Raw genomic sequence first — 18,693 nt, forward strand, 5'->3', positions numbered from 1 at the left:
AGCAGAAATTAAAAAAAAGAAAGCTTGTTAGGAAGGCATGAGATGCGAGACTAGAAATGCAGGCAGGGATTAGATCACTAAGAGTCTGAGGGTTGAAATAAGAAATTTGAGTTTTGTACTAAAAGCTGTGAGAACCACCGAGGTGTTATAGGAAGCAGTGTCATGAACTAAATGTTCATTTTGTTCTGTATTTTAGAAAGGTTTTTCTGGCAGCAGTGTGGATGACAGATTGGATAAGGGTGTCTTACAAGAGGCAGAGAAATCTATTAGGAGCCTAATATGATAATCTAAGAGTAAAGAGAGCTTAACTAAGGCTTGTATTGGACTTGATGACTAAATAGCTATGGAGAATGGGTGGAAAGGAAGTATCAGTGGTGTTGCCAGGTTTCTGCATTAGATGGTTGATTGATTCATTCATTCTTTCAAACAATACTTTGGACCCACTTTGTTTTAGTCATTATTCTATATGTTGGAATATAACAGTAAAACAAGATGAAGTACTACCCTCATGGACCATGTATACATATATAGTGTGGTATATAATGTATATGCATATGAAATGTGATATATATGATTTTATATATATATATATATATATATATATATATATATATATACATATATATATATATATATATAATATATTTGTTAATTATGTCTCCCTAAATTTTTAGTGCTGTGAAGAAAAAATAAAGCATAGTAAGTAAGATATTGGAGAATCACTGGGGCCAGATGGATGACTATTTTATCTTTTAGATATTATTGTCAGGGAAGACCTCTTTGAAGAGGTCACATCTGAGCCTAGATCTGAATGAACTAAAGGTTTGGAGCATTCTAAACACAAAGAATAATAAGTACAAATACCACGAATTCAAAATGAGGTTAGTGGTTTTAAGGAATAAGAAAAGACCAGTGTGGCTGTTACTAAGTAAGGTGGGATGAAATGAAAAGAGAGGAGATCAAGAAAGGTAAGAAGGGAGTGGATGGCATAGGTTTCATAACACCATGGAAAGGGTTTGGATTGTATTTTTACTGCAACGGGAAGCCATTGGAGGATTTTGTTCAGGAGAGTGGCATGATATAATTCACACTATAAAAATATTACTCTGGCTAGTGGTTTGATAGTGGGGCTCTTCAGTGAGAGAGGCACTAAAGTAAGAGGAACAGATTTGGGGGAAAATATGTTGAGTTAGAAGTGCTTGCAGGACATCTAATCTCTATTGCATAAATTCAGTAGGCAATTGGATATGCAAGTCCAGAAGAGAAGTTTGTGAGTCAGCATGTGTGGTTATTGAAATCATGTTTTGGATGAAGTCATTAGGCTTGGTGTTTACAGTAAAAAGAGTAAAGTGTTGTCTTGGTGACACCATGATTTATTCTCTGTTTGAGAATCAGTTCTGCTGTTAGAGGACATATGCATTCTTTAAAGTTGCCATGCTGAGAATTTGGGTCCAGAGGACTGTCTGCTTTCAAATTCTGCCTCTATATCCTACTTGAGTGACCTTGGGAAAGTTATTTAAATTCTCTGTGACCTAGTTTTTATAACTGTCAGAGTTAACAATAGTACCTACCTCGTAGGGCTATTGTGAGAATTATGTGGCTTAATAAAGTTGTGAGACCAGTGCTTGGTATGTAGAATTAATAAATGCTGCTGTTATTTTTATTCCTTAAAAAAATGCAAAGCACAAGTGAAATAATTCAGACTGAGAAAGACAAATACCATATGATTTCACTCATGTGGAATCTAAAAACAAAAAACAAATGAATAAACAAACTAAACTCAGAATCAGACTGATAAATATAGAGAACAAATTGATAGTTGCCAGAGGGAAGGGGGGTGGGGGGATGGGTAAAACGGATGAAGGGGAGTGGCAGGTACAGGCTTCCCGTTATGGAAAAGAAGTCATGGGGATGAAAGGCACAGCATAAGGAATATAATGGTATTGTAACAGCATTGCATGGTGACAGATGGTACCTACACATATGGTGAGCACAGCATAACATGCAGACTTGTTGAATCATTATGCTGAACACTGGAGACTAATGGAACGTTGTGTGCCAACTGTACTCAAATAAAAAAAAATAAATTAAAATTAAAAAAAATTCTTAATGAAAAAAATGCAAAGCACTTAATAAAGTGCCTGGTTGGTAATCAATATTCTTTAAAAAGTAACTGATTTCCTGTATGACACAAACTGGATTGATTATGCGGTTAGGGCCACTCATGAAACAAGTAATTTATTATAGACAAGTACGTTTTTTGTTTATTTGTTTTGCTATATTCACTGGTACCAATTACCTAAATTTAACCTCCAAATTGCAATTTGGTGATATCAAGGGCCAGACCTAAATTAACAATGAAGAGTCTGTTCTCTGACAGAAGTCTTTCTCCTATTCTCCCCACCCCCTCTCATCTGTGCCTTTTATCCTTAAGAGTCCTCTGTTCTCCCATCAATATCTGCTCAAAGCATTTGTTAAACATATTCACACTAAGATTTGAAAGTGAAAAACTGGATTAGCATTTAGAAATGCACTCAGATACCAACTCTGGTGGCCACTTACAGAATATTCCCCACTGTGAGATTCTGTGGGAATAATGATTAATTCCTGAGGCTTGCCAAAGGAAATATGAGGTGATGTGGAGAACACATTGCCTGTAAGGCAGTGTGATGAGGCAAAGATTAGAGACTTTGAAGCTACACTGACTGGACTCATATCTATTTCTACTATTTATCAGCTGTGTGATGTTGACCAGGTTATTTAATCTTTCTGGGCCTCAGATTCTTCATCTGTGAAATAGGTATATACTTGAAGTGTATAAACTTGAAACCATGAGAAATTATCTTCTTACTTCCATTTCTAGATATCATAAAAAAATTAATGAAATAATAACCCTGAAAACTCCATTTTCAGCAAAACTAGGGGACTGATAATATTTGCAAACTCAAAATATGCTGACAAAAGCATCTAAGTGCCAGCATAACCCCACTTCCTAAAGATGAAGAGCATACCCTGAAATATTTCACCTTTAGCCCTTGTACGAAACAAGTGCTACAGGATCTGGGGTGGACAGAAGCTGCCCGGGGTCAAGAAGCACACATAGTAGCTAAATGGCCAGTGGGGACAGATCCCAAAACATGCACAAATCTACTTCCTAAGGTGAAGGATTCATTCTGAAGCATATACCAATGAGAATGGATAGAGAGGAGGGAGAGTAAAGTGTTGCCAGCTAGGCTGGCTATAGAAGTTCTGCTAGAAGGTTCAGAGAAAAAGGCTAGGTATATCAAAAAGCCATTTGAGAAGGAAACTCTGGTAATGCTGAAAGAGCCCTTTGGGTTTTGAGATTTGGAAGGCATGGCCCTCTGTCTTCTCCCCAGCATCCTTCTATAAATTGTTGGGCTATGAAATAATAAGTAACTAAAAATAACTATAACAGACTAAATAGAAGGGTACAATAAGGAAGATATAGGAGAAAGGAGCAAAATGAGAATGTACACATAAAAAAAATCACCTCTATGAAGGAAGATCATAAAACAGAAATATAAGAACTCAGGAGAAGGAAGAGATGGCAAGACATTAAAAGGATATGAATTGTGAGCTTGTAGAACTCAGAAAAAGATGTCGTAGGAAAACAATTTTATAAATCAAGATGAAATTGGAAGGAGCACAAAGAGAGATTAGACATTATAGGAAACATGGTAAAGACAGAAGTGAGAAAATCAAACAGAACTGAAGATAAAGAACATATTTTAAGAGATTACAAAGAATAACAGACACAGAAGACAGCAGTGGAGATTAAACATTATTATAATAGGAATTTTTGAAGAAGAAAACCAAAACTATAAAATAGAATATTCAAGGATGTAATTCATGAAAACTTTGCTGAAGCAAGCAACAACAACTAAACTTGAATCTAAACAACAAATGGGCATCTATATGCCTGGAAACATTTATCCAGAATGGTCAATATGAAGCCATATCCTAATAAAATCTGCACTTTACTTCAAAGATAAAGAACAGCTCTTTGGGGCATGTTGGTTAAAAAAAAAAAAAGAGTCATTTAGAGAGAGAAAATTAGCCGACTTCAGACTTTTCTTTCCTAACATTCCACACCAATAGACAGTGGAATCATATCTCTAAGATATTCAAAGAAAGTATCAACAAAGAATTTTATATCCAGTGAAACTTAAGATACGAGGCTACCAACAAACAATTCTAAAAAGTCAAATATCCAGGAAATTTTCCATGAACGCTTCTTGAGGAGACTAATAGAGGATAAACTTCATCAAAAAGGAAATAACTGAGATAACGATTACAAAGACTGGCTGTATAAGAAGAAAATTTGGGAACAGAACTGAATATAAATGCCATACAAATGTAGGAATGGTCCAATCACTGATAAATGGGAAGGGAAGAGGGAAAAAAGACAGGAAGTGTATTAAGTTTGCTGATTGGCTCATATGTAGAAGCTGGCTGGGAATTAATATTATCCAAAGCTGATAAATCAAATAAAAAGTACTATAAAGATATTTAATAATAAAAAAGTCAATACTAGGAAGCTAATTCTGATAGTAAGAGAAAGGGAGGAAGGGAGAAAAAAGGAAAAGGAAACACTATCCATAGGAAAGAAATAATAGATATGTCTAAATAAAGAGGACTAGGGACATTGTATATTTTTATCATTTTAAAGATAATAGAACAAAAATACAAATCTATCTAAAATATAATTCTTAAGCTATATCCCATAGATTTTGGTATGTAGTATTTTAATTTTTGTTATTTTTCTAAAAACTGTGTAATTTTTATTTGTATTTTCCCAATGACCCCAATGATTTAGGAGAAAATCTTTAAATTTTCCAGTTAAAGGTTTTGTTTTTTTTTTCTGATTTTGTTATTAAAATCTAACTTGTTAGCATTGTGATTAGAGAATGGTGTCTAATTTGTACTTTCTGTTTTTAAAACTTAGCCTAATAAATTCTACTTAAACTAGGTCATAGAAAATAATGAATCAATACTATAGTTGATAAAGGTAGTACAATATGAGAAAAAACAGACCAGTCTTAACTTGTAAATATTGATGTAATGATTCTATATACGTTGTTCTTCAAGAATCCAGCAAGGTATCAAAAGAGTAACATATAACCATCAAGTAGCTTTTATTTCAGGAATGGAAAGATGGTTTGATAACAAGAAACTTATGAATAGCAAATTCTCAAAGACTTTTGACTTTTTAAAAATCTCAGCTATTTGTTATAAAAACTCTAAATTAGAATTGAAGGAAAATATATGAAATATTAAACACACACACATGTATATATAACACAGGTTTCAAATAATATCCTTTCCAGTGATATTTCCTTTAATGGAATCAGAAATTTGAGGCCGTATATAGCAGGGGTTATTTCTTTGGGCTTAGGAGAAGCCCTTGATATCATGCCACATAAATATGGTACTTCCTTTGTGTAAGGATAGCCTATTTGGCATATTATAATGATAACTTTCACAAAATATATGATTATATACACTTTAAGTGTCGTGATTTTCAAAGGAGCAGTGTTTCTAACACAGATTACTTCTCAGATTGAGATATGCACCTTCTTAGAGGCAGAAACCATTGTGCAAGAATACTCAGAGTCACCGACTAAGCAGACAGTTGTTCCAGGAATATAAATTTTCAATGAAGATTGAGGATGGGGATAGTTAACTGATTTCACTGGTAATTCGTGTTATATATTAAAACAAATATAGCCATATTATAGAGAAAAATTAAAGTTTTTCCTAAATTATAATTGTAAAACATGAGAAGTCAAAGATTTTTTGTTTTATTTTTATGGGGCCTCTTTAAAATATTCCTCCAGATTCCTGGAGACACATATAATTCTAAACTAATGTTAGGAATGTTTTGGTGGAAAAGTTTAAGAGACACTGTCATACTGTTTTAGAAACAAACATTTATAACATTTGAAACTATTATAAAACTATGACTGCTTTATAAATAAAATGATGGTTGTTATAACCATAAAATAAAACACCTGAGTATTTTATAAAGCTCTTGGGTGAGAAAACATTTTAATTGTTTTGCTAGATTATGCATGAGTGACATTTGCTATTAATTTTGCTGTTTGTAATAAACATGAATTATCTAATGTCTACTAATTTCCTATAAAGGAAAAACTAAGATAATTCACATTTTTTTGGCTAATCTACAAAAGCTTTTTTCTTACTTATCACAGTTATGAATTCATATTCTTTGACATTTCTTGTTAGAAATGATTACATATATACAAAGTTACAGGTAGGAGATTTATAACACCCAAAATAATAATGATTCTGTGCCTGACTAAACTGTTCTATATCTCTAATACAGGATTCATCATTCTTCACAAATTGTATTTAATTTTATAAGACTATAGAAAGAAATGCGACATCTGATAAGATCCTGGTAGGGCAAATTCATTCATTTAGAAATTATAGAACTATTTGCAAGGCAAGAATAGTAGATATCCAATAATTAATTAGACACAGAATCTGTCTTCCAAGAGTTTATAATTGGATAGGGGAGATAAACAGTATACTATTAGTAACATTGCAATAAAAATAAACCAGAAAAAAGCCATTATTATATAAAGTTTATATTATGTACAACCTATATATAAAGTTTATGTTATATACGACCTATATTTCATATTATATAATAAATATTGGAAAGGGTCTAAAAATTGCTTTGATAAAAATTACCTTGGAGAACTGAGAAAATAACAGAAGCAAGAGAAACTTGGAAGGGAAAGAAAAAGTATGGTAATCATCAACAATAGGAATTTAAGTTTGCTTGTCCAGGAGATATCAGGGTGACTGGATACTTTATGTGTAGCACACCCTTACAGTATCAGGCACAGGGAGAACTCTTGCGTAACTTGTAAATTTCCAGAAGGCTATCAGGGGAAAAAACCTGAAAAATTATAGTTTAAAAGATTATGTGAACTTAATTTGTACAGTTGTTTTCAAGTTATAAATTTCTTTTTGTAACTGTGTCCCCAGTTTCTCTTTAACTTAGAAGTCATAAAATTTTAAGTTCCAAATTAAAGAAGTAATATTCATTGGAGTAACAAATATGATTCCTTAATTGATTGAGAAAAATGAGAGAGCATTTACTAAATTTTAGGTTTAGGAATATAGGTTGTGTGTGTGTGTGTGTGTGTGTGTGTGTGTGTGTGTGTGTGCATGTATGCACGCATTAGTATGTGCTTACATGTGTGTGTGTTCCAAATTACTGAGTATAACATTTTACTCTTCCTCCCCATATTTCTCGTGAACTGGAAATTGATAGAGCATGCTTATTTTAGGGATTACTGTTGATACAGACAAGGAATATTTTCTCATACTCAAACATTCATATGAACACCTGAATGCATGAGAGTAAGATTCTTTCTCTTTCTCTTTCTCTCTCTCTTTTTAATTTCCAGGCATAGATATTCTTCATCAACTAGGCCTTGGAGACAAAGATGTAAGACACTCATCATCAGTGACTGCTGTACCATCATCATCTACACCATTACCTCAGGGGGTCCATTTAACAGAATCAGGTGTCATTTTAACAAATGATGCTTATATTGAGTCACCTCTCATGAAAATTTTACCATTCAACTTAGAACAGCCATTTACAATATTAATTGGGTTACAGTCACATAGAGTAAACAATGCATTTCTCTTCAGCATTAGAAATAAAAATAGACTGCAATTAGGAGTGCAATTATTACCTAAAAAATTAGTAGTATACCTTGGAGGAAAGCAGTCTGTGTTTTTCAACTACAGTGTTCATGATGAGCGATGGCACTTCTTTGCCATTACTATTAGAAACAAAGTTGTTTCAATGTCTGTTGAGTGTGGAAAGAAATATTTTAGCAGAGAGACTCTTTTGGAAGTCCAGACTTTTGATTCTAACAGTGTGTTTACACTAGGAAGTATGAATAATAATTCTGTCCATTTTGAAGGAATAGTATGTCAGTTGGATATTATTCCTTCTGCAGAAGCATCTGCAAACTATTGTAGATATGTGAAACATCGTTGTCACCCTGAGACAAACCATCTTCATACAACCATCGTACCAGCTGAGATACTGGAAAACTCTCCCTTGCCCAAACAATTTGGTGAAAAAGTGCTGTCTGAGGACACATTTACCAAAGGCAAAAACATTCCAAATATCATAAATAATGATTCTGCAACAGTCCATAAGCAACAAGAACACCAAATATCAAAATCTCAATTCATTTCTCTTCATTCAAGGAATGTTTCTGCTGTGGATCTTGTAAACCATGGAATTCAAGACAAAGAAATGATCAATGAGGAACATACTCAGACAAATTTAAGTCTGTCAATGACCCATCATCTCAAAAAGGCGAAAACAAATAGCAAGGAGAAATTTAGTTCTTTTTCAAATGTATCCGACAATGTCACACAACATAATGATAAACTAACTGGTCTGTCACCATTTAAGAAGATATCATCTATTCTTCCACATATAAAACAAGAAACAATTACTAATCTCAAGAAGGCTATCACAGCAAATCTACACACTAATGAACTAACGGAACTGCAACAGATTTTAAACACAACCTTATACAGAGTGACAGATGAGCCATCTGTGGACAATCACCTTGACCTAAGGAAGGAAGGTGAAATTGATCCTGATGCTACCTATCCCATCGAAAATAGCTATGAGACTGACCTTTATGATTATTATTATTATTATGAGGATCTTAATACAATGCTCGAAATGGAGAATCTGAGAGGGCCAAAAGGGGACACTGGACCTCCCGTAAGTTGTTGTCATTGTTTTTTAAATCTGTCTTAATGCATTAACTTATCAAAAATCACTAGACTGAAGAATACAGAATAGATCAGATCTGTTTCAGACATGTATCCTGGCTATAGTGATGAATTTACGGTTACTATAATGCATCCAGCCAGAATGCAGTGTTGGCTTAAATATTATATTTTTTGTTGTTTATATTGGCAGGCTGAAAGGTTACTTAATTCTGATAAAATGGTGAGTAAGCTATATGTTTTTCTTGTTCAGTTGAAGTTCAACCAAGAATTCAACTGCTAAATTTGCATTAGCATTCTTTATAGAAAAACCATAGACTTATACACAGTCATGTTAAGAGAAGGATATAAAAGTTATAGTACACTAAAGAAAAACACGTTAAATACATCAATTAAATTAATTGATAATCATTAAACCCTTCTTTCAGCAAAATAATATCAAATGAACTAAAATAGTAAAATTTACTTTAGAGATAATTTTGTAGTGAATCACTGCCTGGTAAAAAGCAAAACCTTACATTATTGTTCTAAATGTAACATATTTCATTACACCTTTAATGGTATAGTTAATTTAGATTTACAGATTAATAAAAGCTCCATCTACCTAATACAAAAAGTAACTAAGAGCTCATTGGCCTATTCAATGAAAAAAACAAGCAAACAGCCAAATCACTTATTTGATAATGTATAAACAAAACTATATGATAATAGATTGATGTTTTTAGCTCTGAAATTCTTTCGTTGTGTAGGTGCAATTACAGATGAACATATGAAAAATTTATAAATCATTTAAAACCCACTTTAAGCTATTTAAAATTACATTGGGGGGAGCTGGGTGGCTCGGCTGGTTAAGTGTCTGACTTCAGCTCAAGTTATGATGTCATGGTCTGTGAGTTCGAGCCCTATGTCAGGCTCTGTGCTGACACCTTAGACCCTGGAGTCTGCTTGGGATTCTGTGTCTCCTTCTTTCTCTGCCCCTGCCCCACTCACACTCTGTTTCTCTCTGTGTCTCAAAAATGAATAAACGTTAAAAAAATCACATTAGAAACATTATGTTTTTGCCTTTTATATTTGTATATGTTAAGTAATCAACTTTTATGTGTTTAGAAAATAATATTTTTAATTACAAGCAGACTAAAATATATATTAAAGCATTTATTTATTTTATGAAAATAAAATTTGAGTCATTGTTTTAGTTCAGAAGCCATTGGATGGGAGAAGATGATGTCACTTGCTTAGCTTATGTTTCCTTTGTGGTTCTTGCTTGAAATGACTTGATAGGTATTGAACAACTCTTAGAGTGAATGTTTAAATGTCTTAAAGTATGAATAACATTATTATAGAGAAATTCTTTTCAGTGATAGCAACTAATTATCAACATATTAGTAATAAAATTGAGCCACTGAGCAGGTCATATTAAGCAAATAGTTACAGAAGCCATTTACTTTCTTCAGTATGATGAGATGAGCATAAATCTCTTCTATAAATCCCAAACTAGTCATTTCAATATTGGTGGATGAAGCAGTAATATTTAACAGATATTTACTTAGTTTCTGTTATGGGAAAAGCAGGAACACAAAGTATGGATGACACAGTCACTGCTCAGAAGGAGCTTACAAACTAACAAATGTTCAAAAGCAAGAGAAGTGTTTTCTGAGGTGATCCCTATGAAAGATCGCTTAAGGCTGAGCTGTTCGGAATAGCTTGGAATAGTTCGGAATAATTTGGAATTGTCTTGTGGACAAACTAGTTATAATGTAGGCCCAAAGAATGGATATATTTTGATAGGTGAAAGGAACGAACCTATTTTTTTAATAGGAAAAGCAGCATAATAGCTATCATTTACTGAGTTTTTACTTTGCGACAGATGCTTGACCATGCCCTTTAAATTCATTATCTTAAAATAACTTGGTGAGGTTGGAATTATTATCCCCATTTTTTCAGGTGAAGAAACTGAAACCCAGAAAAGTCAGTTTACTTGCTCATAACCACATTGCTAATAAATGACAGAGCCAGGATTCACGTTTTTTGCCTCTAAAGCTTAAACTCTCTCATGATGTTAGACTGAATATTGTTGGACAAAGATAAGACCCAAGATAGATGTTGTCAGATTGTAGAGAGTCTTAATTGTCAAACTGATAGTTCTTACTTTATCTCATTCTCATGGGGAATTTTGTAGGTTTCTAAGCAGAGATATTAATGGAGAAGTTAGTCTGTTAGTAGTGCCCAGCACAGACAGGAAGTTCCCACTATCATCTGGATGTTACAAAACTAAGACATTAGGAAAATGTGAAAATGCAAAGGAAAGGTAGAATTCAGGAGATATTTTGAAGAAATTTATGGGAAATTAATTGGACCTAGGGACCAAACAAAAAGGAAGAGAAAGATGACTTTAAAGTTTCAAGTCTATGGATTGGGAGAATGGTAATACCATTACTAAAATTAGTAACTAAGAGAGGAAGTCGATTTTAGGAGAGGAAGTTAAGTTAAAACATTTCCGGTACTATTGAAAATTCAGTCAGCCTTTGGAAGAGTTGAAGAAGCTGAAATGAAAAAGAGAGATCATGATAAGAATGTAGATTCAGGAGTCTTCCTATCAATATTATAGTTGAAGGTGTAGGGTTGGATAATTTTCAAAGAAAGGAGTTTGGCATAGAGTCAAGAGTCAAATCATGGGGAATGTTTGCTTTGGGATTATGGAAGAAAAAAAGCAGAAGTGTGAATGAACAGTCAGATGGGAGAGAAGTATATAGTGCACTGTCACAGAAGCCCAAGAAGAGAGTTTTGAGAAAAAATTGATCAGCAGTGCCAAAAGCTACATAGAAGTCAAAAAGGATGAGGACTGAGAAAAAGTGGAAGAAATGCATTAGCTCTTCTGATGGGAAAGTCAACTTTGTGAGTCCAACTTCAGGATAATGTAGAAGACTAAAGGTAGATTTTTTAGGAAGCTAATGAAAGTGTGAATGATGAAGAAATAATGAACTTTGTAGGGATTGTTGCACCACTTCTTGAAGTAGATGTTACCATGTGAAATCTCAGGCCAGCCTGATTTTTCCTACCTGTAGGTGACCATTTCTTCTTTCATGTGCCCGTACAGTTCTTTCATCATCTCTGAAGTTTATTAAACCTATATCAGTCTGTATCAGTTTTTTTTTTCTGGTATGCCTTTGATATGAAGGTCATTTTTATTTGATTATAGAAACATCTCCCCTTATATCCTCAAATATTTTTCTTTTCCATTTTTCCACATTCTTCTTCAGGATATCCTTTGTGATGATAGACATTATCTATCATTTTCTCTACAAGCATGTATGTGTGATTGCTTTTTCTATTTTGTTTCATGTGAATTCAGTTATTCTGCACTCACATTCCTTCATTGATTTTTAAATTGTATCTAATCAGTTTTTATGGTATCAGACATGGCTTTCATCTATAATGGTTTCTTTTTTCTCTTTCATGTATTTCTTAAACTCTTCTGGTTCACATTTCATTACCTTCATTGTTATTTTTATTTCTTATAACTCTTCTTTGACCTCTGTTTTTATAGAAACATGGCATCTTGAAATCCTTTGCATCTTTAGTGAACTATATGACTGGACTTTTTCTCTGTTGCATGAAGTAATTCCTCTTCTGGTAAACAATTTTCATCTACTTTTAATTTATGTTTCTGTCCTCATACTTTCCCCTCCACTCAATAAGTATGTAAAGGCCCCTGGCTGGTTTCTTTCTGGTTATTAGCCATTTTTAAAATAAAGGCAGGGGCGCCTGGGTAGCTCAGTCGGTTGAGCGTCCGACTTCAGCTCAGGTCAGGATCTCACAGTCCGTGAGTTTGAGCCCTGCCTCGGGCTCTGGGCTGATGGCTCAGAGCCTGGAGCCTGCTTCCAATTCTGTGTCTCCCTCTCTCTCTGCCCCTCCCCCGTTCATGCTCTGTCTCTCTCTGTCTCAAAAATAAATAAATGTTAAAAAAAATTTTTTTTTTAAAATAATAAAGGCAGCTCTGGGGCACCTGAGTGACTCATTTAGTTAAACATCTGACTCTTGATTTCGGCTGGGGTTATGATTTCATGGTTCGTGAGTTTGAGCCCCACCTCTGGTTCCGTGCTGACAGCATGGAGTCTGCTCAGGATTCTTTCTCTCTCCTTCTTTCTCTGTCCCTCCCCTGCTCATGCTCTCTCTCTGAAAATAAATAAACTTAAAAAATAAATAAATAAAATAAAGGCAACTCTAACTGGGGCACTATTTGTTTTAGAATAGCATAGGGAGAAGCAGAGGGAAATAAGGTGGAGTGGTACACAGTGTCAACTTTAGGTTGCTGCCTTTAAACACCATCTTATTATATTTATTTTGTCCTCTATCCAGAGACATATCTCCTCTTACTTTCATGTACAATTTGTTATGAAATCTTTTATTTCATAGGCCCTCTAAGAACTAATATGATGATTTATGCTCCTGTCTTTCACCCCTGTCCCCACCAGACATCTTCTGAGGTTAGGAGGTTTGGTTGTAGATCATAACAATGATGGGTTCCTCCTCTTCAGTTCCACCTTTCTTACTCTTGGCTGTTTGAAGCTGGGTCTTCACTGGATCATTAATCATATCTACTGTGGCTTTCTCATTCCCTTAAGCCTCATCGTTGTGTAATCAAAGGATTTTTGAGATGAACATTCAAGACTGATAGTTTTAGATATCTGTAGCCTGTTCAAGATTTGAAATCTGAGGAGGTTTTTCTTTCTGGTCATCTCTCAACATCTTTCCTTACCGCAAAGTTTCTCAGTATTTGGAAAATAATCTTCATATTTTGTGGTTTGTGGTTGTGGTCCTTTCCTTGTTTCGTTGGAGATGATTTTTTTTTTCTTTCAGTGTTTTTGTTGTTCTCAGTGGGTTTTGAGGGATGGAGGGTAGTTTTAAAAATGTTTTCATTCTGCCATGTTTTATGTAAATTCTCTAGTGATCTTTTTAAAAACACAAACCAGATCACCTCAGTTAGCTGCTTAAACTCTTCAGTGGCAGAAGAATAAAGCACTTAGAATAAATGAAAGACTTTTTATCATAACCTGTGCAGTGGTGTGTGATCTGGCCCCTGCTTACCTCTGCAGCCTCCTTTTGTGCCACTTTCTCTTACTCTCCCTGAGTTTTCTTTTTCTTCTTCAATAAGACTGTGCTTTTTGTTTGTTTTCTTTTACTCATGCCCTCGTTCATTTTATTCCTATTTTCTGGAATTTTACTTTCTCCTCTTTTCTAACTCTTATTCATCTTTTCAGTCTGAGCACTTACTTCCTCAGAGAAGTCTCCTCTGATACCACAAATAAATTAGGTGCACTAGCTATGTTAATCTCTCTGTTGCTTGCTTGTTCTCTTCCTTCATATCACTAAGTAAAATGTTTAATTATGTGCTTATCTGTTAACGTGTGTCTTTTTTCTAGACTCGAAGCTGTCGGAGGGCTTGATGCTTACTAATGCTTATCGAATGAGTGAATGAATGAATGAGTGAATGAATTTTTAAAAGGAATTTTAGATGCAGGACTTCCAAGATTAATTGACCAGGCATTACTATCTTTTAGAAGTTTTGGTCTAGTGAATATATTTAAGGCAATTATATATTTGATAATATATAATAATTACCTTAGTAGCCTGGGTGGCTCAGTTGGTTGAGTACCTGACTCTTGATTTTGGCTCAGGTTGAGATCCCATGGTCATGGGATCAAGCCCCATGCTGAGCCCCACATCAGGTTCAGCTGGAGCCTGATTAAGATTTTTCTGCCCTCTACCCCACTCATGCGCACTCTATCTAAAACAAACAAACAAAAAGCCCCTAGTAATTATAATATTATAACTAACATTAATTGAGTGCTTACTGTGCATCATGTATACCTTTAAAAAAATCATTATTCTATAGTTTACTGGTTAACTACTATTTCTCAGCCATAGTGGTAGTTATTCTATATACAGTATCTTTAATGATCACAATAACTGAAAGGTAGATCTTTATCATCAATATTTTAAAGATGAGGAAACTAAGGCTTAGAAAGAGTAACTGACTTGTCCAAGGTCATTCAGCTAGTAAATCATTGAGGCCTGATTTGAACCTAGATTAGATAATTGCAAAACCGTTACTCTTTTCATGTAATTATGCTCCTTTTTTTTTTTAAACTTTTTTAAATGTTTATTTATTCCTGAGAGTGGGCGTGTGTGAAAGGGGGAAGGGCAGAGAGAGAGGAAGAGAGAATCTGAAGCAGGGCTAGATCACATGAACCACGAGATCATAACCTAAGCCAAAATCAAGATGGTCAACAACTGAGCCCAGGCATCCCTTTCTCTTAATAACCAATAACCTCAAAGTTAAAGTGCCATTTTTAGTACTTAACTTTATTTATAGAAAATCACTTATTTTCATCAAACAAGTCATGCCATATAAAATCAAATTTCTTCCCTGGTTTGTAGAAATCCCTATTAATCTATTCTCAGTGATTTGAAAATGCAAATTTGTGAAGAAGTTAAAATTGATTTTTATACAGTGCTTATTAAATAACTCAAATATTTCAATCATGACATAAAATAGACTTTCTTTCTTGCCCAGTATCTAATAATAATTACCTTTTCTATGTAATTGGAATACTGTTTTCTTTTGTTGTAATATAGTGTCATGGGGTAATAAACCAAACTAGACATTCTGTTTTAATTTTCCATTTAGTTTTTCATTTTTCTTATTTTTGGGGACTTCAAATAAATAGCTGTTAACTTCCGATTATAACAACAGAACCAGAATTGTGAAAAGGATTTCAGTTTTTAAAAAAAAATAAGTGAAAGTCAATTTTTGATGGTTAGTGATATAATGTTATATATAATATATATATATATAAAGTTAGTGATATAATGATAGCTGTTAAAATATTTGAACAGTTCAGGAAGGAGGATGCCCTCAGTTTGAGGTTGAATGGAAATAGTACTTCTGTCTCAATGTTAGGAGATATATGAAAGGTTTTATTGGGGTGCCTGGGTGGCTCAGTCAGTTAAGCATCTGACTTCAGCTCAGGTATTGATCTCACAGCTTGTTGAGTTCAAGCCCCGCATTGGGCTCTGCAATGACAGTGCAGAACCTACTTGGGATTCTCTCTCTGTCCTTCCATCTCTGCCCCTCTCCCACTTGCACTATCTTTCTCTCTCTCTATAAATAAATAAATAAATAGTTTTTTTTTTTTTAAATCAAGTTAGGGCATGGGAGAAGAAAAAATACAATCAAAGGAAAATGGTCAGCTTGAAAAATATAAAGAGGATTAGAAAACTTCAAAACAGCTGTAATATTAAAAAAAAAGGAGAAAGTTTTGAAGAGTAGATAATATCAGAATGAGGAATGAGAAAAAAATGCTGCATAAAATCAAGGCTCTTAGGCCATGCTATCTGTTAATGCTAAGGCTAGCACTTTAACCTTGATATGCCGAATTTCAACATTCATGCTATTTTTAATGCAACTTTGAATGAATATTTGTAAAGTGGAATATGTGTATGCTCTAGAGACACCAAGAATAATTCCATATCAGCAGAGTGCTCTGCAACAATTAAGTGAATGCAACATGAATGAATGCATATGTTAACCATGTCTCAAATGAACATTTGTTCTGCCCCAGTTGATTGTTAAAGTAAAAAAAGACGACATAAGTCATCACGTGAGGAAGTAAAAAAGGAAACTACTTCTTCCTATTCAATATTACTTAACATATTTAATATTTATTTAATATTATTTAATATATTTAATATTAATATATTTAATCAGAATGCTTTAAAAATTGATCAATGTTTGCTTTCCTACTTTGTTTTGCAAACCATTTAAGTCTCTGACTGAACTCCTGGTATGCTATACTTGGTGCGAGGCAGATTTATTACTGAATATACAAGAAGGATCTCATAACAGTTTAACACATTATACAGATCCTTGCTATAAGCCTTTTAAGAGAACATAACATAGTCAGTGCTTTAATTTTTCCAGGCAAGTCTTTTGAAATGTGTCTCAAACGACCTGTAGTTGTTGGTCTCCCAACCCTAAATTGAATTCTGCCTTCAGTAGTAAAAGTAAATTTAGGTAAAAGTTACCCACAAAACTACTAGTTATGGTTCCTGTAAAAGCCAGATACAGTGGCTGTAACCATAAGTCACAGACTTCCTATGGCCATTTCTGGCCAGATTAAAGAGGACAGTTGAGTTTCAACTCTCACCCCTGCTGATTAGGGTGAGGGGATTCATATTACTTTAAAATCATCATCAGCTGGGAACTGGGGACTGAAAACAAAGCCCTAAAGTGGGAATCTTAATAAGTCTTGTGAGAAAAGATGTGTCTATAATTGTGCCTAACATCTTGGCATTTGTTTTCCAAGGGTCCACCTGGTCCAGCAGGCATCCCAGGCCCATCAGGAAGGAGAGGTCCACGGGTGAGTAAATGGGCTCTGTGTCCCACTGCTGTTAGAATTAGTAACACTGCAGTATGTTTTTTTTTCCCCAGCATCGTACAGTATGTACTTCCTTTGGAAACCTGCCTGGGTCTTCAAACTTAGTCTACCTTTGCCAATTCAAGAGAAACTCAGGAACACGTGCAGCTTGTTTATTTGACCGTAAACACCCAGCCAAGGCACTCTCTGTGAACCTGCCTGAGAAGGATTATCAAATTTATAAATTAGTGCTACTTGTAACATTATTCTTAGTTATAAAGCGATCTCATGGGTAGTTGATAGTTCGAGGTGGGGTTCATTTGCTTTGGGAAATGAAGAGGAGTGGGTTGCCTTAAAATAGTACATTCCTGGATTACATAGTGGAAAATGCTGGAGCTACTGACTAGAAAAATAATTAACCTGAGGAAAAAGCTGCCTTAAGGATCAGCAGTGGTTTCTCACATTACACATGTCCAACAGAAGATTTACTGCTGTGTTAAAATTTGTTTCTTTCAAACCTAAAAAATAAATGTGGACTTTTACTAACAGAAATTCTTCCAAGAGCCAGAAAAGGAACTGCAACCGTGTGTTGTAAAGACAGATGCACATGCTGTGTATAATCCACTTTCTGTCCCGATTTTTGTCTATCTTACACACAATATAGTGAAAAAGCATCCTGAAATATTACTTTAAGTCGTCCATATTCACATTCAACTCCTGTCCTCATACTGACAAGAAGGCTCAGACGAACGCTCACTGGCTGTAGCTGCGGTTAAACATTTGTTTCACTTCTCTATACTTGACCTATCACATTCCTCCTACAGTCTCTCATCCACGCGCCCACTCTCCCATAGCCGGCAGACCATTTCCATCCTTCTGGCTCTCTGTCTGGATCCCACCTTTCTGGGGACTGGATCTCTCTCTGTACCAATCCCATTCCCTATCCACTACTGAGGCTGTTCTCCTACAGCAAGACCTTCAGTCTGAGTCTCCATCTATTCTCATAGTACACCAGTTTCCTTCCCTCATTTCTGTCTATTTTTTTCACTTATTTGTCTAATCCTTTCTTTAAGGAAGGAACAGTATTCCTCTTCTCCAGGCTAATTATTACATTTGTGTTCCTAATTTTATCTCCACTCCATTATTTAACTTAAAACTTGCAACTTCACATTTTTTTCTCTCCCTAGATTTTAGCTCATGTGGCAACAACCAAACCATTATCCCTTTTCAAAAAAAACCCTCAAACTTTCACTGTTATTAATTTTTCCTAGTTATTGTCCTAGCTCACTGTTGTTGCACTATTGAACTTTATAAAATAATAGTTTATGCCGTGGCCCTACATCAATGCTTATGTGTAAAGGCCCATAAATTTTTCCATCTATTTTATTAAAATTTATTTTAATAATAATTTAATCTAATAATTTTTGAAGGTTGCAAATGACATATCATA

At 34.4% G+C, this 18,693-nt stretch overlaps 1 protein-coding gene across 5 annotated transcripts in view; it reads left to right on the forward strand.

Annotated features, from left to right (window-relative positions):
- The window catches only part of COL24A1 (collagen type XXIV alpha 1 chain), a 413,859-nt gene that overhangs the window by 14,675 nt on the left and 380,491 nt on the right, over positions 1–18,693 (forward strand). For 4 of the 5 annotated variants that reach the window (XM_019414025.2, XM_019414026.2, XM_019414023.2 and 1 more), the window contains exons 4-5: positions 7,464–8,815; positions 17,193–17,246. In XM_019414025.2, coding sequence (XP_019269570.2) covers positions 7,464–8,815; positions 17,193–17,246 — 1,406 coding nt within the window. The remainder of the gene's footprint in view (positions 1–7,463; positions 8,816–17,192; positions 17,247–18,693) is intronic. The other variant, XM_019414028.2, reaches the window with a different exon arrangement.

Source organism: Panthera pardus, unplaced genomic scaffold (genome assembly GCF_024362965.1).
Source record: "Panthera pardus isolate Hobbes unplaced genomic scaffold, ASM2436296v1 HiC_scaffold_11, whole genome shotgun sequence".
Classification (NCBI taxonomy): Eukaryota; Metazoa; Chordata; class Mammalia; order Carnivora; family Felidae; genus Panthera; species Panthera pardus.